The sequence below is a fragment of the Poromitra crassiceps genome, assembly GCF_964638095.1.
Source record: "Poromitra crassiceps genome assembly, chromosome: 2".
Classification (NCBI taxonomy): domain Eukaryota; kingdom Metazoa; phylum Chordata; class Actinopteri; order Beryciformes; family Melamphaidae; genus Poromitra; species Poromitra crassiceps.
In genome coordinates, this window is record NC_139624.1 from 97,569,963 (window position 1) to 97,595,214 (window position 25,252).

General features: G+C 43.3%; 1 protein-coding gene across 1 annotated transcript in view; it reads left to right on the top strand.

Moving 5' to 3' along the window:
* Positions 1–222: 222 nt before the first annotated feature.
* yme1l1a (YME1-like 1a) overlaps positions 223–25,252 on the top strand; it is a 29,596-nt gene continuing 4,566 nt past the window's right edge. The window contains exons 1-15 of the mRNA XM_083650697.1: positions 223–402; positions 975–1,106; positions 8,743–8,911; positions 9,307–9,408; positions 9,532–9,641; positions 10,521–10,671; positions 11,592–11,675; positions 14,331–14,504; positions 14,624–14,776; positions 14,934–15,066; positions 15,306–15,368; positions 22,547–22,659; positions 23,310–23,465; positions 23,817–23,968; positions 24,081–24,207. Coding sequence (XP_083506823.1) covers positions 370–402; positions 975–1,106; positions 8,743–8,911; positions 9,307–9,408; positions 9,532–9,641; positions 10,521–10,671; positions 11,592–11,675; positions 14,331–14,504; positions 14,624–14,776; positions 14,934–15,066; positions 15,306–15,368; positions 22,547–22,659; positions 23,310–23,465; positions 23,817–23,968; positions 24,081–24,207 — 1,852 coding nt within the window. The 5' untranslated portion in view covers positions 223–369. The remainder of the gene's footprint in view (positions 403–974; positions 1,107–8,742; positions 8,912–9,306; positions 9,409–9,531; positions 9,642–10,520; positions 10,672–11,591; positions 11,676–14,330; positions 14,505–14,623; positions 14,777–14,933; positions 15,067–15,305; positions 15,369–22,546; positions 22,660–23,309; positions 23,466–23,816; positions 23,969–24,080; positions 24,208–25,252) is intronic.

The following is a 25,252-nucleotide window of genomic DNA, read 5'->3' on the forward strand; positions in this document are numbered from 1 at the left end:
CTAAACACGGATACACTTGGAGTGCAGTGCAATGAAGTAAATGTTAGCTCTAAAAGTGAATTATGAAAGTAATCAAATACAGCAAAAGTGCCGCGTATCGATGTTATTAACTATGCAAAATGTATTTTCAATCAGGCGGTATTGGGCGAATCTGATCTACCCGGTAGTGATTCTCATTTAATGTGACGTCACTTTGTAGGCTTGGTGGTGACCGCTGAAGAATCCATTTGGTGTTTTAGCTGCTGAAAGTTGTAACAAGGAAAACAAAAGGACAGTGCTCTAGGAGGGCATATTATTCAATTATACAGAGGGCCTGTCCTCATATATCACCCCTCAATATTTCTTGCTCATTTTCATTACTCTGGAATAATGTTTTCACTTTCGACATCGTTTCAGCAGCAGGTAAGCTTTTGGCTAACGTTAGCTAATACTGACACTGACGTTAGCGGTCTATCTGGCATAAAGTTAACCAACGTTACTTGGTCAACGCTAACGTTACCTAGGAAAACACGCTAATCTCGTGTGTGCCAAGTGTGTGTCCTGGTTCGCTTTCATTTAACCTTACAGTAAATGGCAACATTGTTAATGCTAACGTTGGATAGCCCATGCTTACGTCACGTTATCTGAGTAGGCCGACCAGCAGCAACGAGCTAGCAAACTTGCTCCGTGATGCCGATCAAGGTAATGAAGGGGTGTTATGACAGAGTTTAGTTTGCATGACCCGCAGAGAGACACTTGATTTATGTGTGACACGCTGCTGTGTGTCAGAGAGAGTGTGGGGAAAGACTGTCTGAGAGATGGGGCTTTGCTTTGCTGATGATGACCGAGTGCCCTGCTCCACTGTCTGGGAAATACTGCTACACTCCAGGAAACTGGAATAGCGTTAGGTGTAGTGGAGTGTCACATACATACATTCTTTCCTCACTCCCTGATACATTATTTTCTTTGTCCCACATGTTTTATGTTCTTCACAGATGGTAGTGCCCCTCAGCCATCTCATCAATGCCCTCCAATCTTTGAAGAGTTCGGCCAACTCTGCAGCCACAGCTTCAATCCAAAGCCTGCAAAAAGACTTAATTCCAGAGCACAATCCATTACTCAAAGAGGTAAGATGTTCTGCATGGAGGCATGCTTCTATCCCCTTAGTTTAATGGGTTTGCATCAGCAGTTAAGTTGATATTAAGTTGCAGTTTGTCATTGATTTGGTTATATGGCATTTGACCTGGTAAAAACCATCCTGATCACGCGACCTCACATTCGGTTTCGCGCTACATATCAGTTTGGAGTCCCAGGCATGCACAGCGATTTCAGTCGAGCGGGTGTACTTGACTTGACAGACAACTCCTTCAGCCATTCGATGTCGCCAAATCCAATCCAAATCCAGTCAGAAGAACAGCAAAGACATTTTCCCCTGAGAAACCCCGCTGGTGCATACTCTTGTCCTTGGTTAATTGTTGTTATTGAGTCTATTTCTGCAATAACTACACTTATGGCTGTGTTTTGCCCATGGCTTTCCACAGACACAGCCACTGAGATTTTCAGCAGGTCAGTCTATTGGAGTCAATGGGAAAAGTCAATGTGATCTCAGATTATTCGGCCCCATATTCATTAAAGTAAATATTCGGACCATTCTCCGAAGCCACATATCTTCTGAATATTCTGACACTAAAATGTCATTTTTCAGACAGACAGATCAGGAGAAAATTTAACTTGTTCAAGACCTGTCTCTGTCTCAGCAACACACTCTCGCGAGATTTGGCAACAGGAACTCATGTTAGCAGGGAGCGATTAGCTAAAGCTGAAGTTCATTGATGTAGTAGCTAAATCTGTGCATAGAAAAAATATGTTTTTAATGGAATATCTTAGTGTTAACTCTAAATTGTAAGTTAGCTTGCTAGGTCAGCAGCACTAGTCTCGCTGGCCAGCCTCCCCTCCCTTCCGTGAGAGGAGTCTGGTGGCGCAGGTCTCCATTGTGGAATTGTGATGGGCGGCGCTTAGCGGCAGTGCCCTTGGAATATAGTTTCCAACAATCTAACTTGCCATTTTCAGCGTGTAGCAACGAGCTAGCGTGTAGGTTTCTGCCGTTAGCTTGCTAGCTACTTAGCGTTGTTGTTTTTACTGTGGCGGCAGGGGACCAGAGGCTGGCCAGCGAGACTAGGGGGCCCTTTACACGAGGACAGTTTCTGAAAGAAACGACACAATAGCGTTTCCTTCACACCTTTTCCTTCACACCTTCTCCCTGTTTACATGAGCGCTGTTGAATTTTTAAAACGCCGTAATGTACATGCCAGGTCGCTAGGTGGCAGTGTGATCACCTTATTCTTTGCCCATACAAGGACGCTTACTGCATGATGTAATTTCGCTTTAAACGCGGAAGTAGAGTACACTTTCCGCAGTCATTTAGACTTGCCAAAAAGCTTTTTTCAAGCTAAAAAAACCCCAAAACTGTTAAAGGTTTAATATTTGTCGGGTGAGAATGTAACATATATGTGACCAGTTTATCAGAATAACGCCTATTGGAAATCTTTAACGAGCAGCGAGGACCGGGAGCGCTGACTGTGATCTGTCACCCTACTGCTACTGGCAGTGAGAAAACACTGTCGACTGCTTTTGTAACTAACGTTAAATGCCGACCGGGTACAGCCATCGGCTCCTCGCAGCAGTGGGGTCATCCCTATGTTCCCCGGACTCCCGCAGCAGTAACGCTATGAACATGTAACTGAAGTTGGCCGCAGTGTAGCTTAATTCTGAGTGTTGCCAAACTTCATTCATACTGACGTTGTATTTGGTTGCCAACTCGCGCACGGCATCGCGTGTGTCGCCTGTGCAGGCACGTCAGAGTTTCTGAAATGTGCCGTTCCAAAGTGATTACATGGAGCGCTCAGCGGGGAGCGTCACCAATAATTTCACTCTGGAAGGTGGTTTTAAAATGTGTCGTTTCCTAAGCGCGAATTCGCCGTCGCCGTCTTAACGGGAGGCACTAACGATACAATAATTCCTCGTTTCCATAGGAAACCGTCCTCGTGTAAAGTGCCCCTAGGTCAGCACTGACCTTGCGTCACCAGGCACAGTCCTCTCACAACACTTCAGTGGAGAGGTGACCACGTGACCATTTGGGAGACTTCCTGCTACCATTCGTTAGAATTGGCGGAGCCTGCAGTGACCCATCTATAAAAAGAATGTGAGGTCATGTGATCAGGATGGTTTTTCACCGGGTTATTGACAAACACTTGTGTCTGGACTCTGGTTATTGACAAAGACTTGTGTCTGGACTCTGGTTGGTTATTGACAAACACTTGTGTCTGGACTCTGGGTTATTGACAAACACTTGTGTCTGGACTCTGGTTGGTTATTGACTAACACTTGTGTCTGGACTCTGGGTTATTGACAAACACTTGTGTCTGGACTCTGGTTGGTTATTGACAAACACTTGTGTCTGGACTCTGGGTTATTGACAAACACTTGTGTCTGGACTCTGGTTATTGACAAACACTTGTGTCTGGACTCTGGTTGGTTATTGACAAACACTTGTGTCTGGACTCTGGTTATTGACAAACACTTGTGTCTGGACTCTGGTTGGTTATTGACAAACACTTGTGTCTGGACTCTGGTTGGTTATTGACAAACACTTGTGTCTGGACTCTGGTTATTGACAAACACTTGTGTCTGGACTCTGGTTGGTTATTGACAAACACTTGTGTCTGGACTCTGGTTATTGACAAACACTTGTGTCTGGACTCTGGTTGGTTATTGACAAACACTTGTGTCTGGACTCTGGGTTATTGACAAACACTTGTGTCTGGACTCTGGTTGGTTATTGACAAACACTTGTGTCTGGACTCTGGTTGGTTATTGACAAACACTTGTGTCTGGACTCTGGGTTATTGACAAACACTTGTGTCTGGACTCTGGTTGGTTATTGACAAACACTTGTGTCTGGACTCTGGTTATTGACAAACACTTGTGTCTGGACTAGGGATGTTCATTTTGAAAATTTTCCAAAATCGATAATCGGTGAAAATTAACGATCAATTATCGATCATCGATTTTATTAATACTTAGAAAATTTTCAATATTTTCAATTTTTTTTTTTTTTTTTTTTTTTTACAAAATGAATACCTATGGCAGAAAATACGAAAGACAACGTGTTCTCCTCAATGAACTCTTTATTTCAATGTGTCTCCTCTCCAACACTGCTGTCCCCGGCGCTTGCCGGTGTGAATTTCCCATGTTTAAAACAGTTTTGTTGGCACAAAGGCCCGTGCCCAGCCAGAAAACTAGAGACTATATGAAGCTCCACCTCACATTAGTCGGCTGTGCAATGGAGTGGGGGCGAGGAGGAACGAATTCCACCCAAACCTAGTCCAAAAAAAATAAAAAAAAATAAAAATCATTTTTTTTTTTTTTTTTTAATAATTAAAAAATCGATCCAAATGCCACAGGATCGATTCCAATCCTTAACGATCGATTATCGATTTTCGATAATTGATGAACATCCCTAGTCTGGACTCTGGTTGGTTATTGACAAACACTTGTGTCTGGACTCTGGTTATTGACAAACACTTGTGTCTGGACTCTGGTTGGTTATTGACAAACACTTGTGTCTGGACTCTGGTTGGTTATTGACAAACACTTGTGTCTGGACTCTGGTTGGTTATTGACAAACACTTGTGTCTGGACTCTGGGTTATTGACAAACACTTGTGTCTGGACTCTGGTTGGTTATTGACAAACACTTGTGTCTGGACTCTGGTTATTGACAAACACTTGTGTCTGGACTCTGGTTGGTTATTGACAAACACTTGTGTCTGGACTCTGGTTATTGACAAACACTTGTGTCTGGACTCTGGTTGGTTATTGACAAACACTTGTGTCTGGACTCTGGTTGGTTATTGACAAACACTTGTGTCTGGACTCTGGTTGGTTATTGACAAACACTTGTGTCTGGACTCTGGGTTATTGACAAACACTTGTGTCTGGACTCTGGTTGGTTATTGACAAACACTTGTGTCTGGACTCTGGGTTATTGACAAACACTTGTGTCTGGACTCTGGTTGGTTATTGACAAACACTTGTGTCTGGACTCTGGGTTATTGACAAACACTTGTGTCTGGACTCTGGGTTATTGACAAACACTTGTGTCTGGACTCTGGTTGGTTATTGACAAACACTTGTGTCTGGACTCTGGTTATTGACAAACACTTGTGTCTGGACTCTGGTTATTGACAAACACTTGTGTCTGGACTCTGGTTATTGACAAACACTTGTGTCTGGACTCTGGTTATTGACAAACACTTGTGTCTGGACTCTGGTTGGTTATTGACAAACACTTGTGTCTGGACTCTGGTTATTGACAAACACTTGTGTCTGGACTAGGGATGTTCATTTTGAAAATTTTCCAAAATCGATAATCGGTGAAAATTAACGATCAATTATCGATCATCGATTTTATTAATACTTAGAAAATTTTCAATATTTTCAATTTTTTTTTTTTTTTTTTTTTTTTACAAAATGAATACCTATGGCAGAAAATACGAAAGACAACGTGTTCTCCTCAATGAACTCTTTATTTCAATGTGTCTCCTCTCCAACACTGCTGTCCCCGGCGCTTGCCGGTGTGAATTTCCCATGTTTAAAACAGTTTTGTTGGCACAAAGGCCCGTGCCCAGCCAGAAAACTAGAGACTATATGAAGCTCCACCTCACATTAGTCGGCTGTGCAATGGAGTGGGGGCGAGGAGGAACGAATTCCACCCAAACCTAGTCCAAAAAAAATAAAAAAAAATAAAAATCATTTTTTTTTTTTTTTTTTAATAATTAAAAAATCGATCCAAATGCCACAGGATCGATTCCAATCCTTAACGATCGATTATCGATTTTCGATAATTGATGAACATCCCTAGTCTGGACTCTGGTTGGTTATTGACAAACACTTGTGTCTGGACTCTGGTTATTGACAAACACTTGTGTCTGGACTCTGGTTGGTTATTGACAAACACTTGTGTCTGGACTCTGGTTGGTTATTGACAAACACTTGTGTCTGGACTCTGGTTGGTTATTGACAAACACTTGTGTCTGGACTCTGGGTTATTGACAAACACTTGTGTCTGGACTCTGGTTGGTTATTGACAAACACTTGTGTCTGGACTCTGGTTATTGACAAACACTTGTGTCTGGACTCTGGTTGGTTATTGACAAACACTTGTGTCTGGACTCTGGTTATTGACAAACACTTGTGTCTGGACTCTGGTTGGTTATTGACAAACACTTGTGTCTGGACTCTGGTTGGTTATTGACAAACACTTGTGTCTGGACTCTGGTTGGTTATTGACAAACACTTGTGTCTGGACTCTGGGTTATTGACAAACACTTGTGTCTGGACTCTGGTTGGTTATTGACAAACACTTGTGTCTGGACTCTGGGTTATTGACAAACACTTGTGTCTGGACTCTGGTTGGTTATTGACAAACACTTGTGTCTGGACTCTGGGTTATTGACAAACACTTGTGTCTGGACTCTGGGTTATTGACAAACACTTGTGTCTGGACTCTGGTTGGTTATTGACAAACACTTGTGTCTGGACTCTGGTTATTGACAAACACTTGTGTCTGGACTCTGGTTATTGACAAACACTTGTGTCTGGACTCTGGTTATTGACAAACACTTGTGTCTGGACTCTGGTTATTGACAAACACTTGTGTCTGGACTCTGGTTGGTTATTGACAAACACTTGTGTCTGGACTCTGGTTATTGACAAACACTTGTGTCTGGACTCTGGTTGGTTATTGACAAACACTTGTGTCTGGACTCTGGTTGGTTATTGACAAACACTTGTGTCTGGACTCTGGTTGGTTATTGACAAACACTTGTGTCTGGACTCTGGTTGTTTGCACACAAGTTTGATTAGCTTGGTCCTACCTCCTCAAACAAAACAAAATAATGGGGTTAAGCTAGTGATCCACAGAGGCATCATTGACGCCTGATCGCTCGCACCGCTTCCCAGCATTGCACGCCTGTGGGCAATGGGCATGCCTCTTGGACTGATGCCAACAACATTGAACGAATTGGACGAACGCTTTCACTCGTGGGCTGTCCTTCCCCGGTTTGAAGTGTTGGTAAAACATGGCGGCTCGTTTCAAACTTTCTCTTCAAATACGAAAATGGCCCAGTGAAATGTTTTCTGAAAACATTTGATGCCTACATTAACGTCGCCATGTCTCCCTGTGCCTTTGTTTTGGGTTTACAACGGCTAGATTAAAGGTCCTTACACATCGGGAGCGTATTTTTTGTGCGATTAATTCGCACGTCCATATTTTCCAAACCTATATCAGTCAATGCAACCGTGCATACCAATGGCGAAGTTTCGCTGAGCGTTATTGCGGTGTTTATTTTTTCGAACCAAGGTCGATTTTTCGACATCTGTTGCTGTGATTGACAGGTGGGTCAAAACTCGCATCGCAATTTCATCGCATCGCTGTATATTCGCATCGCTCTTGGTGTGTAACGGCCTATGGTAACGGCCTTAAAAGATGTGTTTCGGGAGGCGACGAGCTGCGCTCCACGCACCTCATTTGCATAAAGTAGATTGAGAATGACTTTATGCAACTGAGGAGCGCCTGCCCTGACGCTCGCTCGCCCATCTCACTACCAGAAGGCATCTGATGGATCACCACCATTAGAGCTCCAACTCTCAAAGGTTTGATTGAACCGTACAAAATAATGCACGTGTGAAAACACACTAAAAGTCAAGAATCTATGCATAAACGATAGCTGCACAGATCACTTGAACTTGTTGTTTTCCATGGAAAATAAGAAAATGTTCTTCTGCTCAAAGCAAGCCATCACCAATTACATGTGAGCACTACGCTTTAAATGTGCTTTCTATTTCTCGCCATTACTAGTACTTCTCCAAAACTTCCACTGAGCACTGCTAGTTACGTTTTTTTGTTTGTTTTCATCAGTAGCCTATCTGCAGATCCTTTCATCTATAACTAGTCGTAAGCTTTACTCATATTGAACCAGCAGCTTTATGATCGTAAATATTAATAGCACAAATTAATTTTGGCATGTTAGTCTATGCATATTCAATTATGTATAGTGTGCGTGATTGGAATGAGAGCCTATTGGGGGCTATTTCAGTCAAATTATATGCTTGCATGCTATGTTATGGTATATGCTATATAAAGAATAGGCCACTCTCATTCTGTGGTGGTAATAAAGCATGTCAATATCTATCTATCTATCTATCTATCTATCGGACAGCAAGAGAGAGGTCTAATAGGGCTGTTAATCTTCACTTGCCTCACAATTTGATTTGATTCGATTATGATTCATCTGTCAGTGTCTTCGATTCGATTCCACGATGCATCACAATGCATCTCGATACAGCTCCAAGTGTTGCAGCTCCAAGTATCACTCTCAATTTTCTAGATTATTACTGCACATGGCTACTTTTTCATCAATTAATACAAGCAGTCAGATAAATATCAAGTCCCTTTTTTACTTAGAAAGTGCTTTAAAATCTGAATGTCAACATAAATTTAAACATAAACGATTCATCTGTCAACGATTCGATTCAGACGTCCGCATCGCGATGCATCCATTAAATGATACATTTTGACACCCCTAATGTCTAATAACATCTACTGACTGTTCTGAAAAGCTTCTTACCTAAACAATTGTTGCACAGAGGTATGTATTGTAATGACTGCTGTATCCTCGCTGTTGCTGTTCTGTCTCCACAGCCCAGTGTGAGCTTGAGGGACTTGGGCCTGTCCGACATGGGGATGGGTCAGCTAGATGAGCTGCTCAGCAGGTTACTGCCGACACAGGGACCAGAAGAGCCTCCTGCTGCTGCCTCATCATGGAGGACGTCTCATGTTTCTGCACACTCCTTCTACCAGAACAAGCATGGTGAGCTGCTCAGTCCTTCTACCAGAACAAGCATGGTGAGCTGCTCAGTCCTTCTACCAGAACAAGCATGGTGAGCTGCTCAGTCCTTCTACCAGAACAAGCATGGTGAGCTGCTCAGTCCGACGGGCTGGACATTTTCCTGCCATTCCCGCTTTAGTGTTTTCTGTCAAAATGTGGACAGACCAGAGCCTCTATCAAACAGGCTGCTATTGAGTTGAACTCTAGTATCCTGCTGTTTTGATCCTGTTCATTCTTTGCCCTGAGCAGGGCTAATTGGACTTCTTTGCCATCCTGTGTTCATTTCATAATGTTGCACATACTCTCTTATAGATCATACTAGACTTTTGAGTATTTGCACATTATGTAGAATTTAACAATATGAATTTGTTTCACAGGGTTTTCACACAGAAGGTTGGGGGGTTTTGGCTCACCAATATTCCACAGACAATACCACAGTCCTCTAAAAGAAGTTTGCTCAGAGCTACAATTCTTGCCTGGTAAGAAACTGAATATGAGTACTTAACCTAAGTGAGTTATTTTCATGAGTAACGAGTATGTGAGGCTTACAATTTAGGACACCATTTCATATTTTCCTTTTGCCACTTGTTTTTTCCTTTTAGTATGGGTCCAGAATCGGGGTTTCAAGACATTCCGGACAAAGACTAGACGAGTGCGGTCTGGATATGATAGTCCAGTGGAGACTGAGGCCTACACTCCAAACTTCATCAAGGTTAGTATTTGGTTCTCAAACGTTTTCACATCGAGGACCTCTAAACTGACACAATTAGACCACGGACCCCCATTTGATAAGATTTTGACCTACAGTCCCCCATATGATAAGATCTTTGCTTTTAGATGTTTTATTGCCGAAAGTGTAGGATGTCCATGACCAAAATAGTACATTCTGTCATTGTGTTACTTATGGATGGAATTATAGTGAAAATAATCCCCCCCTTCCCGGTTCTTTTTTGCTGGGGACCCCCTGGAACCCCCCTCAAGGACCGCTGGGGGTCCCCGGAGCCCACTTGGAGAACCACATCCCCTCCAATGAAGTCGACACACTGGTTGCTCTCTGCCAATGTGAAATGGTTTATCCTCTGGTATTTTATGAAACTGTAGCATTGAGGGTTTTAACAGGGGTTTACTACAAGCCCACAAGTAGTATGTAGATACACGTTTGGAGTTTGCCCTAGGTGGGTTAGTGCAATTTTATTTTCACTGAACATTTGTGTTTGCTTGAAGTATGACCTCATTTGTGTATTTTCAACTCAGATTTTGAGCCTCTGTCTCTCTATCCTCTATCTGTCTCCCACTGTCACCGTTTTCTGTCACCCTCTTGGCCCTTTTGGACTTTCTCTAGTAATTGTTATCAAACATCAGCCGAATACTGCTTGGACTCGTAAATTGTGTGTACTTTGCTAGCCACTTTTGGCACATAACCAGCCATTATTTGGAGGTTACTTTGTATTCCAAAAATGAAGTATGGTGATAAAGAAGTGAAAATGGCAGAATTTTGGAATCCACCAACCATTGTGGCCATTGGGCAAAACAGTCTGTGTCCTGTCCTACTTGGACCATGTGTTTACTCCAGTCTTTCTTTCACTCACAGGGATTGCTGATGAGGGAAAAGGGACCAGAGGTGCAGTCACTGGACCAAGTGGTAAAACAGAAGAACCTTCCGGAGAACCAGCAGGAGTCCTTCAAGACGGGTTTCACCGAGGGCTTCATGAGGTCGCAGGCCTTCACTCAGAGGACACAAGGCATGTGGCACTGCACTTTGATCTAGATAGAAACCATATAAAAACCATAGGACTCATTTGTAGTCTATTTCCCCATAAGCCTTAGTAGCCATGGTTGTTAACACTGACCTGAATAATATGGACAGAGCTATCCCATTGATCTTGGTCTCTCGTTTGGAGTTGAAACGTTGGCCGTCGCCATCTTGAGTTTTTGTCAGCAGAGTGGCACTGAATGGGTTAACTCCTTGCACACCTCACGTGAGATGGGGGTTTCCCAGAGCCGCAGCTCCGCCTGCTATTGGTCCGTGATCGGCAAGATGCGCGATCACTGGACAGGCGATCTGTCAATCACCCCCTTTTCTATCATCTATTTTACTCCAAACGGGTGAGTTATATAAAAAATGACCCCCCCGTAGCTCACCTGGTATCACGCATACCACGAAGGCTCGGCCCTTTGCGCGGCCGACCCGGGTTCGAATCCGACCTGCGGTCCTTTGCTGCATGTCATCCCCTTTCTCTCTCCCCACCTTTGCTGTCTGCCTACTGTCCTATATAAAAATAAATAAAGGCGAAATGCCCAAAAAATAATCTTAAAAAAAGACCCCCCTACAGTTGTTATGAAAAGGTGAAATTAGCTACCGGTATATAGACCAAAACCGTGTTTTGCCCCTGCCTGGAAAGATGTTTAATCATGTTACAAAGTTGGGCATTTTAACATGGGGGAATGCCTATTGCTCCCGACCTCATGTGGCCATTCGAGGAACAACAGCTTTTCAGTTCACTTCTGCGTCATCAGAGGAAAGCCACTGGTTGTTAACTAATACCATCAGCAGTTGCACCAAGTTTTCATTGGGTGGCAGCACTGAGTGAAATTACAGAGAAATCTTGTGATAGATATGAAGGTCTCTCATAATATCCTTGTCTCCGCCTTGTCCTGACAGACTCGTTGAGAAGGACCAGATTGATCCTGTTGGTTCTCCTCCTTGTCGGCGTCTATGGTCTGTCGAGAACCCCTTTTCTATCTGGTAAAGGCTCCTTTTCTGATACTATTTTGTTAGTTTTCATTCATTCCTATGCTTGAAAATCAACCCCAAAACCCTACACGCACACTTCAAATAGAGCAAAGCTTCACCAGTGAGTGTTTCATAGGAGGCTGTTTTAGGGGCGCAAAGATGATCCAGTATTTCTTTGATGTACTATTAGGCTGTTTTATAGCTCAGATAATGAAACTCATTTCTCATATGGTGTGCATGTAGGATTGGTTGTTTATGCTGCTCATAAAAATGCAATTATCTATCAACTATTTATGTTTTCATGCCCGTGTGCTGGGACTCAAAGTGATAAAGCAGTGGTGCGCATTTGGATCTCCATATTTACAAATGGTACTATCCACCTTATTTCTAGCAGCCATGATGCCTATGCGTTTTTCTTCCGGTGTGATCCTCCCAGCCTTGTTGCTGACAGCTTGACACCCGTCTGGGCGAACGGAGTAATCAGGTCCAGCTTGGCAAAAATCTCGTCGATAAATATCCCTTTAAGAGCACAGTGTGCAGCCTACTGTGGCCAATGTTAGCGGCTAGCTAGCTATGTTACATGGCAGTAAAATGCCACTAAATGACCAAATTGATTTAACTTTTAACTAGGGATGTTCGATATTGGCTTTTTTACCGATATCCGATAATGTCCAACTCTTAATTTCCGATACCGATATCAACCGATACCGATATAAGCAGGCTTTTTTTTCACCAAAATTTCAGGTAACAAGTTACATAATGTAGCTTAACCCATTGATACCGGCGCGCCTTCTCTAGAGTGGCCCTCTAAACCTACTGCACGTTTGTAAACAGCCCCTGTAAACCGGCCTTTTTCGGAGAAGTTGCCAGAGCGGTCGGCGTTCACTAAAACCTTCATATCTCAGGCTCTATAGCACATATAAACATAAAATAAAAAGCATTTGAGAGCTTAACCCTTTGGCTTTTCGTATTATATTTGCCCTAACGTTAATTTTTTTTTTTTTTTTTTTAACCCCCAAAAATAAAAATAAAGATTCTAACGCATTTTAAGAAATGTTAATCAAGATTACGGCAAATGTAACCCTTCCAACTAAAAAGCCACGGGGTTAAGCTCTCAAATGCTTTTTATTTCATGTTGATAGCTACTATAGAAGCTGAGGAAATAGGTTTTGTTGAACCCTTGACAATTACTGCAGCCTAACGTTAACGTTAAAACATTAGCGACCTCTGTTTTACAGTCGTCTTGAAATACGGCAAATTCGCCAAAAGTCACTCACCCAATGAGCCTTGGCTAGCGTGTCAACAGTCACATCATAATCTGGGTGTGGAATCTTCTTATTCATTGATGTCTTCGTCCTCAAAGTAAGTTATACTCCGTTCAGTTCATCAGCGTTAGCATTCACTTAGCTTACTGTCTGAGACGCGGCCATGCAGAATTGCCACCGTGCAGCAGAACAACGTGCAGTAAAACCTTGAGGCTATTGCAGATTGGAACATGAGATAAATAAATCTGAAATTAGGTCAGCAGCATTAATTTCATCCTAAAGTTTAATGGGAAGTATTGCTGGACCGGCGCTTCCTTGATTTTATGTGTAGTTCGAGCTTTGAAAAACTGTCCACACGGTCGAGGCAACAATAAAAATAAAAAACTACAAAACCCACAATGCATTTCACCTCCGCCACGTCTATTTCAGCAAATCATGATGCATGTAATTGGTCACATGTCTTGAAACAGTGATATACACGTACTACGCTTCTGCGTCGCAGCCGGCATGAAAGGTAAAATGACACGCCCGTTGCCGTCGGTGTTAAAGGGATATACACGCAAATGCTGCATCCGGTATCAATGGGTTAATGTAGCTGAATAGTTTAATATATAATATGCATGTTGTGTTAAAGTTGTAAGTGTTATTGGGGCAGTGGTCGCCCAACGGTTAGAGAAGCGAGCTTATGACCAGAAGGTCGTCGGTTCAATCCCCAGGCCCGGCAGGATAAATCTGGGTGGGGAAAGTGAAAAGGCAGCGCTTGCCCCTCCCTCATTACCACCACTGAGGTGCCCTTGAGCAAGGCCCTTATCCCCAACCGCTCCAGTGGAGCCGCTCAGTGGCCAACAGAGTAGACTGTGGTTGTACTGGTCAGCTTCCAGGTATGAATGTGTGCGTGAATGTGAACAGGGCACTCCTGAAAAAGAGAGCATTGCTCTCAGTGAGACTCCCCCTGTATAAAAAAATAAATAAAAATAAAAATTATCGGCATGAAAACCGATACCGATATTTTCCGATAGGAATTTTTTATGCTAATATCGTCCGATAATATCGGTAGGCCGATAATATCGGACATCCCTACTTTTAACCATTTCGAGTAACACTGTTTCCATACGGACCCCCAGCGTTGGTTAGTTGTTTGTAACTTTTATAACGTACTCCAGTTTCCGGTTTATAATTCAGGTCTGCAGCCAGAGTATAACAAAGGAAATGGCAAGCTGCAACAACAAGTCACGTTAAACTGGAACTTGTACCCACAATTATTTGTACAGTGGGACATTCAAAAATAAGGTGGATAGGCAGTAATCAACAACTGTATCCTCTGTCATCATGAGATATTTTAAAGAAATGTCAAGTCTCTCAGGAGTTATTGTGCTGAACGGGTTGTTTTGGGGTTCCGCAGTGAGGTTCCGCACCACATCTGGTCTTGACTCAGCGGTAGACCCCATCCAGATGAAGAACGTGACATTTGACCACGTGAAAGGAGTGGAGGAGGCCAAGAATGAACTTCAAGAAGTTGTCGAGTTTCTCAAGAACCCCCAAAAGTTCACCGTTCTGGGTGGAAAGTTACCTAAAGGTAGTATAGTCTTAATTTCTCCTTTTTTATTATTTTCTTCCCTTTCTGCTTCCACCTCTACCGAAGTTTTTAGTGTTCTGTCATCTTAACCTAATCTGTTTTCTCTTTCATTCTCTCAGGGATTCTCCTGATTGGCCCCCCAGGAACAGGAAAGACTCTTTTGGCCCGTGCCGTGGCTGGAGAGGCTGACGTGCCTTTCTACTATGCCTCCGGATCAGAGTTCGATGAGATGTTTGTGGGTGTTGGTGCAAGCCGAATCAGGAACCTCTTCAGTGAGTTTGAGGCAACAGCTGTGGGCTGTTGAAAATAAGAATTTGAATGATCCCAGATTCGGTCTCGCTTGTAAAATCACATTTAATTGAAAGACTGTACAGTTTTCAACCGTGTTGCTTTTACCTTTCCACACTGTTCTCTGTCGTTTGTTTGCAGAAGAGGCAAAAGCTAATGCTCCTTGTGTAATCTTCATTGATGAGTTGGACAGCGTTGGTGGAAAGAGGATTGAGTCTCCTATGCATCCTTACTCCCGACAAACCATCAACCAGCTGCTTGCTGAAATGGATGGGTTAGTCTTCTGTCATTGTCAATAAACATGTATCCGCCTTCTCCCTCCTATAACGTACGATAACTACAGTAATGGCAAATAAGGAAATGTAAAAAAAAAAATAGATATATATATTTTTCCTTTATATATTATATATATGTTTTTCCTTAGAACACAAACAACAGGAAATGTTTAATCTGCATATCATAGATATGATGTAATATTGCTGGAAGGACCATAACCTTTTTTTTATTTTACAGGTTTAAACCAAATGAAGGTGTCATCGTTGTTGGTGCTACAAACTTTGCAGAAGCTTTGGATAAGTATGTTTACATTTGAGATGAATACTGTTTTCCATAGGCCTTCATCCAAGCCTGTTGTTTTCCACCTTGGCAGGATACAGTGGAATAATTGCCAAAAATAGTGCTTTGTGGATTTAAAGCCCCATTCAGCAACTTTTCCAAGTTTTGCTATTGGGAAAACTGCGCCCTCTGGGTGCAATAGCATCGGGGTCGATATCGCCGTTCAAAGTCAACAAAACACAGTGCCAGAAAGCTCTATGACGCTATGTACATGTTGTGACATCGGGTACTCACCACGTGATGAAATAATAATCCATAGTTACGTGAAATGTCATTTTCGGAGCAAATCCACACCGAGTTATGTCCTGTTTTCCTGAACACAGTGCTTCCGCTGTACAGCGCATGCACGGTATGCCGCACAATGCGGACGCTGGCACAAAAATGCTTAGTCCCAGGAGGCCTTTGGAGGGTGGTGTGTGACCACTGACCAATAGAGGTGACATTCTCCCTGTTACAAGTCACTGTACCATCTTCAATGACTAAAAAGCTGAAGTTACTGATTGGGACTTTAAAGGGATAGTTTGGTTTGTTTGAAGTGGGGTCCTACCAGCTAGTTCGATACACTAACTAAAATACCGGTAGGTACAGTGTTCTGGACGCTGAGCGCACCGTTTATCGAGACCCGGCACTCCACAGACAGCCTCCACAGCTCTGTTTCTCTAGTACAGTAATTTAGCCACCTAAAACAACGCCCACCTAAACAAATCAATATCAGTGTACATGCACGCTCTATTTTGACAATTTTCAGCGCTTTACTTTACCGTCAAACAGCCCTCTCATTCGGCACTATTTCCTCCCAACCGTAGAACTACCGTATTCCTCCGCTAAACGCCTGCACAGAGCCGCGGCGCTGGATTACTCTTACTTACAGCTGTTATTTTGGGTTATTTCTCCCGGCTTGTTAGTGAAGACAACAAAACTGGATATTGGGGCATCGCAAATTTGCCCCCTGGTGGCCGTGGCAGACATTTTTCAAAATGGCCACCATCGATTTGTCAATATTTCTTATCCCATTGGACCCACATGCAATACCAGACATAATATAGATCCTAGTAAGCCTGAGAACCAAATAAAAATAGACATTCAAAATTATATGGACTTTTACAAAGTAATTGGTCATTTCATTATATTATGTGTGTACATTATAGGCCTATATTAGTGTGGCTATTGTTCATTTTGTGATCAAAGTGCCACATGTGGCACAGGAATAGCTTAATATATGTAGAAGACATCTGGATATTGGGGCATTGCAGATTGGCATTTTTATGACCATTTTCCAAAATGGCTGCCAGCCGTATAGCTCAACATATGAGACCAATCGTTCATTTTGTAATAGAAGCACCAAATTTTACAGATGTGTTTATATACTCTGAACAAAACTGGATATTGGGCCATCACAAATTTGCCCCCTGGTGGCAGTGGCACGCATTTTTTTAAATGGAGACCAGCGGTTTGTCACCATTTCCTATCCCATTGGACCCACATGCAATACCAGACATAATATAGATCCTAGTAAGCCTGAGAACCAAATAAAAATACTCATTCAAAATTATATGGACTTTTACAAAGTCCATAAATGTGCCAAATTTGGCACAGAAATAGCTTAATATGAAGACACCTGGATATTGGGGCGTTATCCTGCTACGAGCTGATCTCTTGTGGCTGCAAGAGTGGTTGCAGAAAGCGTTGCAAGTACAAGAAGGCTGCACTTCAGTGCACAGGCCTCTGCTTCTGTGAGGGAGAATGTGCTAGCTGACTGCAAGATCTCTCAAAGTGCCATACCATGGTCCATGGCAAGTGTCTTGCCATGATAGAATCATGAAACACGGGACGTGATGTTATACTGTCCGTTGTGCCAATGGATGGTACACACATGAGGTTTGCCTTGATGTTGAGAGTGGCATGGGAGCTGTATCTCAGACATCGGAAGGATGTAAATTTCGGGACACATCATCAGTAGTGTACCTTTGAATCATGGGGTGTTTCGGCCTTTCAACACTAGACACCCTCATCTAAGGTGGCCCGCTACAGGGTGATCAAGCCTGAGCTTGTGTCCCATCATGCCCAATCATGAGAATTGCCTGGTTGTTTAAATGGCGCAGCCCACGGGACTATGCAAGGCAGGGGCGTCCTCTTCCCTGAGTCAAGTCTAGAGCTGACCGCATACCTTGTTCACCCTCCTCCTGGAGGGTTCTGACCTGGGTTCTCAAGTGGGGGCTGGGGTAGGGTGGGATTAGTGAGCGGGTCATGTTGACATTCTTTGAGCCCAGCAAGGGTCCTTCCGCTTGATCCATATCCACTGGCTGCTTCTTTCTGCTTGATCCATATCCACTGGCTGCTTCTTTCTGCTTGATCCATATCCACTGGCTGCTTCTTTCTGCTTGATCCATATCCACTGGCTGCTTCTTTCTGCTTGATCCATATCCACTGGCTGCTTCTTTCTGCTTGATCCATATCCACTGGCTGCTTCTTTCTGCTTGATCCATATCCACTGGCTGCTTCTTTCGGCCACTTCAGAGACTGATCTAATTGTCTGCTGCAGAGCCTGTCCATGGATGCCAAGGTCTTTCAGCAGCCTGATGGTGGAAGAAGCCACAAAACCTCTGCATCCCACTTCAACCGGATAGACTTTTGCATTCCATCCTCGGTGTTGAGCGTCTGCTGCCAGTTCTGTGTAGCGCAGTTTCTTGCGCTCATAGGCCTCTTCAGCTGAATTCTCCCACGGGACTGTGAGCTCTATGATGTAAACCGACTTCAGTGAAGGGGACCAGAGTACCAAGTCTGGCCTAAGGGGTGGTGGCTGCAAGCTCAGGTGGAAAGATTAGTTGCTGGCCAATATCAACTAGCATCTTCCAATCCCGGGCCCTGGCTAGCTGTGCGGCTTCTGGTTTCGTAGGAGGATGGTTGGACTTTTTCTCTCCCTCTCGGATGAATGTTGGTGCCATGATGGAATTGGTTGCTCTCAGGGGCAAGGAGTTGGTGGTATTCCTCTTGCTCTCAAGAGCTGCTGCCAGACTCTTGAGGACCTGGTTGTGCCTCCAGGTGTAGCGGCCTTGTATGAGGCTGGTCTTACAACCGGTCAAGATGTGTTTGAGAGTCGCTGGAATTGGGCAGAGGGCACAGGTTGGGTCCTCGCCATACCACTGGTGGAGGTTTTTTGGAGATGGGAGCACATCATAGGTAGCTCTGATGATGAAGCTGATGTTGCTTGCCTCCATTTCCCAGAGCTCCCTCCAGTTGAGCTTTCTCCTCTCCAGGCCTTCCCACCTCATCCATTGTCCCTGCTTGGCAAGAGAGACAGCCTTCGCGCTTCTTTCAGCCTCCTCCTGACGGCGCACCTCCTCGACCACCATTTTCCTCCTCTCTGATGTTGAGGCCTTACGCAAAGTTGGTTTACTTGCTGCAAGGCCAAAGCCTCCTCTTCCCAGCTGGACATGCCCCACAATGTCGTTGTGCCTCAGGGCTGACTTAGCACGCAGCACCGCGTCGGATGGTGTCCATTTCCGTCCAGTTAACGGGTGGTGCAGCATTGCTGATGGTCTGGTCTCTGGAATCCTTCAAAGTCATCTGGAGTTTTACTTTAGAACACTTGTACTCTTCGGTGAGGCTCGTGATAGGTAGTTCAAGGACCCCTTTTCCATAGAGGCCGATGTTGGTCAGACAGCGTGGGACACCAAGCCATTTCTTCACATATGAAGTCATGGTTCACTTTATGAAGATAAAGATGATCAATATGTGTTCAAAGAATGGTTCAAATAGTATACAGCAAGCCAATTACAATATTATTTCAAGTAACTTAAGTAGCATAGTTAATGGCTTCAGTTCAGTTGTTTCAATCCGTACCTGAACTCACTACTGCTACGGTTTACTCCAGGTATCACTATAACATGTAGCGACAATATCACCAGTTTAGTATTGCTGTACGTTTTAATAAAACATGTTTCACTTGAACTTGTATGTAAATAATATTTGTGGTCCTGAAAACATGGAAACGGCAGCTTGGCGGTGACCAAAGTGTAGACCATTTTGGAAAATGGTCATCAGAAAACATGTTTTACATTAACACATTGTTTCACAGGAGATGACCCTGATTGTTGAAATACTGTGAGTGGCTTACAAAATCCAAATGCTTACAAAACATATGTTTCACTTTAACTTGTATGTAAATAATATTTGAGGTGCATAAAACATGGAAACAGCAGCTTGGGGCTGACCAAAGTGTTCTATGCCTATAACGGCTGGTGGCCATTTTGGAAAATGGTAATCAAAATGCCAATCTGCAATGCCCCAATATCCAGATGTCTTCTACATATATTAAACTATTTCTGTGCCAAATTTGGCACTTTTATCACTAAATGAACATGAATAGCCCCACTAATAGGCCTATAATGTACACATAATATAATGAAGTGACCAATTACTTTTAGGGATGCACCGATCGGTCGGCTTTCCCCTTTTTTTGTTTGGTCAATTACCTGCAGCTGCACGATGCACGCATTCACGTGACATGCGCGCACCCCAAGCAGCCAAAAGGAAACACACGCCAGCATGTCCTCCTCATTGTGGAAATTTTACAGTTTGTCACACTCATGCAAGTTGAAAATAAGCCGCGGAGGGGCAGGGTACGTTGCCGAGTCCCTGGAGTCCACTCCAGTCTGAGTGGCTCGCTTCACCTCACCGGCCCCTCTCTCCCCGGCCACAGCGCAACACTTGGTGAAGTGAAGGTAGGCTACTATCGAGCCCTGTGTCCAGGTTACATTCCCCGACCAGCTGCAGTCCACATCACCGCTGCCTGCTGCAGATCAGCTGCTGCTGCTATCTGTCAGTCACGTTGTAATGTGGATACAGGAGAGGACTATTTGTTTCGTATTGCGAATAGAACGACGAACCCAGTCCATGGCACATTGATATGAATGGTGAACAGACTATTTGACTGGAACTACTTAGCTAGGTGTACATAATAATAAAATGCATCGGACCAGTGTGCAAGATTTCTGTGCGTGATGATCTTTTTTTCGGATGGCGGATTTAAAAAAAACTGACTGTGTGTAAACTACGAGATTCAAACTGAGTCAACTCAAACTCATTTCCTTATCTACTCAAGAACAGCCGAATCCACAACCCTAGAGTGGGCATGGCTTTGAAGGTCTGGGCTCCAGACCTATAGGCTATGAACTCCTTGTCCATGGATAACATTTTGAGTTTTTTTTATTTTATTGTATTAGTTTATTTGGCAGGGACGTATACAAAAAAAACATTAAACCCCATAGGGGAAGAGGTGCTTTGTAACAGATTTAGCCATAGGCTACTTTCCATCTGGAGCCCCTGTTCTGTTGCACCTTTTTTCTGCAAAATTGTCCAGTTTTGTTCAGAATATATTTATGGACATATCTGCAAAATTTGGTGCTTTTATCACAAAATGAACGATAGGTTAGCTATGCCGCCCCCCTATTTGGGATATTCAGTCTTTACGTAGTCATAGAAGAAAATATTCTGTGGGTCTTGGAAAATTAATGAAAATGATCAAAAACCCTAGCGGTGGCTAGTGACTTATTCTCAAAACTCTGGTGGAGAATGAGTTAACATACATTTGCTCCTCTCCGGTCAACACGGAAGCAGCTGGCTGCTGCGTTATTTCGAATCCCACATAGGTTACGCTAAAACCACGCCCTGTGCCCGCCTACGCAGCAGTCAAGCACCGGGATTGGCCAGGAGCAAGTCTTTTGTCTTCTTTTAACAGCTGGAATCTCCCACACCACAAACACTGCACGGCACGCAGCCCAGCGATTTCATTAACCAACTGAATAGCTCTTGAGAGCGGACAGTGATTTCATTAACCAACTGAATTGCTCTTGAGAGCGGACATTGAAATGAATTATGGTCACATACCTTCCTTAGTGTATTAACCAAATTACAACCAAAACCAAAAACAATCGATTTTTAAGCATAATAATCATTGTAAAATTCAGGGCTTTAGTTAAAGCGTCAAAGGAGCCCAGCTCTTTAACTTGCAAATTAAAAATATAAAATTAAAAATACAATAGGCTACAGCACAAAGGCCTAGCTTCTTTTTTTGGCACAGATTCATTCCCCCCAGTCCAGCCGTTTGTTCCAGGCCAGTGAAGTCCCAACAATCTACAAAAACATGCAATAATATAAACAGTGTTGTGCAAGCTCACACTTCACTAGAGCTAGCTCAAAGTTCAGCTCACACAGATTATAATGAACGTTCACGTTCATAGCACGTTCATAGCTCATATTTTGAGCTTTGAGCTATAGCTCACAGTCCCCAAAAATGAGCAACTCAGTTAATTTGCACCTGGAGCTTGTCAATAAATCCTCATCCCATTGGCTCACGTGAGCATGGGCGCCTGGCCAATCCCGGCGCTTGACTGCTGCGTAGCTGGGCACAGGGCGTGGTTTTAGCGTAACCTATGTGGGATTCGAAATACCGCCTGGCTGCCTGGTTCTCAGCGGATCCCACTCGCGTAGCGCCACAACATGCTGAATCCCACTCGTTTTTGGGGGCAGAACACACCAGGATTGCCCAACGCCAAATCCAGTCCCCAGAATTGTCAAATCAAAAAGACACCCTATGGCCCACCAGTCTCAACCCTCTGTCATCTCAGGCAAGATTTGTTTTCAGATGGTTTTCAGTCTCATATGTCTCTGAGCCTCGCGCCACTTGGGTTCAGCTCGTCTTTAACGGCTCAAATGGCTCTGTTGAGTCCATGGCACATTGATATGAATGGTGAACAGACTATTTGACTGGAACTACTTAGCTAGGTGTACATTATCACAAAATAATGGACACCCTGCAGCCAATCAGAATCGAGTATTCACTGGTATAATGGTATAATTCAGGATATTCTGAGGAAGAGCATCCATTTCAGGCATTAGATTATTGTTTGCTACAGGTTCAGAAGAAGTATGATAGCTTAATTTTGCATTGCTTTGTAATCAAATCTTATGTGGGTTTGCAAGCCTATTGAAATGAGTGGACATTATGTTATAGAACAGTTAAAGATTTTAACTCCAGTGTACAAATGATGTATGACTCAAACACCAAGAAAGGGCTTGAATGCCCTGCTGTTTAAAAGGAAAGGCTGAGTCTGAATTGCTACTTCTTTGTGTTTCAGTGCTCTGATAAGACCTGGGAGGTTTGACATGCAGGTGACAGTCCCTCGTCCGGATGTGAAAGGACGCACGGAAATTCTCAACTGGTACCTGTCCAAGATCACAGTGGATCCTGGTAGGTCTCAATGAAGAAGAAGAAACAATACACCCAAAATCAACGAAGTGTGTATGATTTTCACTTAAATTATCACAGCCAAAGGAACTGTTAAAATGTAACATTTGTAACATGTACTTCAGTATCTGTGAGCCACTTCAGCTAATGCACTCATTTTCTCAAGTGCCTTTTGAAGAATTCCTCACTAGTCTACCAGATGAAGTTTTTGAACAGAAACTCCACACATTGTCCCAAATGAAAACATTGAGCAGACTTCTCAGGTTTCTAGTTACTATGGTCTTACTGTGTAATATAGTGTGTGTGTGTGTGTGTGTGTGTGTGTGTGTGTGTGTGTGTGTGTGTGTGTGTGTGTGTGTGTGTGTGTGTGTCTTTTGACCTCTGATTTTCCCCTTGTCATCCATTGATGAGAACATCCTACAGATAATGCCTTTTAAAGGAGACAATTCTCTTTTGATCCTCACTTTTTGCAGCACAGCACTTTTCTGAAACTAGAATACTTTCCTTATCAATTAAAACCTTTAAACTGTTCCGAACTGCAAACCTGAGAGAATAGCTTCTTTTTCCTTTTGCGGGAAAGACACCATTGTCTCTCAAACACTGACTAACATTTATCAATCAACTGTTCTTCTATTGTCTTTGTTCTTGTCCAGCTGTGGAAGCGGGGATCATTGCCCGGGGCACAGTGGGTTTCTCCGGGGCAGAGCTGGAGAACCTGGTCAACCAGGCAGCCCTGAAGGCGGCCGTGGACGAGAAAGAGATGGTCACAATGAAGGAGCTGGAGTTCGCCAAGGACAAGATACTTATGGGTGAATGAATACACACAGCACATAGCTCTGCCCTACAGAGCATCACACGAGACAGATGATCCACACACTCGAGTTACGAGACATTCTGGACAGCAAGAATCTCACGAGTGCATGTCAGGTGTCCGTTGTATTTTCCTGAGCTATAGTTTTCCCAGAATTTGGTGGTTCAAACCTGAAGCCTGGCCTGTTGTAGGAAAGTTCACTACTTTGATAGGAGTTTCAATGGTCTTTGTTCTTTTATGAGCCTGCTGCCATTCTCGTCTAGTGTAGATTAAGTCCTGCATCGTTAAAGGTAAAAAAGAAAAAAGAGAGGTAATAATCACTGAGTCCCTTTTGTCCTTTTCATTCCAGGCCCTGAGAGGAGGAGTGTTGAAATTGACAAGAAAAATAAAACCATCACAGCTTACCATGAGTCTGGACACGCCATCGTTGCCTACTACACCAAAGACGCAATGCCCATCAACAAGGCCACGATCATGCCTAGAGGCCCAACTCTCGGCCATGTGAGCATTTGTTGTGGATTTGCAATAGAACTAGCACTCTTTACCAACAAAGTTTCTGCCACCGTTCGTAACAACGTCCTAAAACTGATCTGTATTCTCCGGGCCTCTTTAGGTGTCCATGCTCCCAGAGAATGACCGCTGGAGCGAGACGCGGGCCCAGCTGCTGGCTCAGATGGATGTCAGCATGGGCGGTCGAGTAGCAGAGGAGCTGATCTTTGGAGACGACTACGTCACCACTGGTGTGACATTAAGAGGAATTGTTTTAATTGAAGTTTTGAATCAATGTTGTTATTGTGCTACTTGCACAATAACTTGCACCAAAATGCTGCAAAAGATAAACTTGAGTTATGGTTAAAAAATTTAAAATAATAAAACAACAATAATCTTGTGAGCAGTGTATTTGCTGCTACACAATATTAGGTAATTACATCTTTCAAGTAGGTGTTCTCAACATATTGCAGTATGCTCTGGCACACTGGATTAGGACTTTTTAAAGTATTGTTATATGAGAGGAAAGGCTTTCGCACACCTACGCGACAGGTGCGTCGGAGAAGGGCAAAACCCGACACAGTGAGAAAGAAGGAACTCCCGCACACTGTCTCCAGATGCAAATAAAAGTTTAATAAGTCAAAAGAAGAATAACGTTTCGGTCATCAAGACCTTCATCAGATTCATTTTACAGGGAAGAAGGAGGGACCCAGTTAAATAGGCTGGCAAACAAATACGTGGACCAATTGGGTCGCAGCATTGTATCCTGACATCATAATTGATGATAATTACCAGATGGAGAATGGCAGGTGTAAGCCAGAAGACTGAAAATATATGAGAAAATACACCATACACCCTGTATAATAGGCCATACACCCTGGCTTATCTATAATACAATATATACAGGTGATGGCCAAAATTACACAAAATATAAGAAAAACAACAACATCATAACAGGAAAAGGGTCGAGCCCTGTATTACATGGAAGACAGAATACTTGAACATGGGATTCTGGTGGCCACTAGGGAAGAAAAAACATCCTAGAATCTGTCCCTACAAAAGAAGAAAGACAAGTGTTAAAACAGAGGATATTATGGTAGCAAAAATAAAATGGTTGCTACAAAAAAGTATTAAAAATGTACACACAGATAATTACAACATAACTTGTAAGAGAAATTCGTCATTTAAGCCCTTTGGTGACAAAGTCTGTAGAGTGAAAATCCAAAAAGCTTCTCGTTTTTTCAAAAGGGCGTCATGGTCGCCCCCTCTAGGAGGTAGGCTGACCTGTTCTATGCC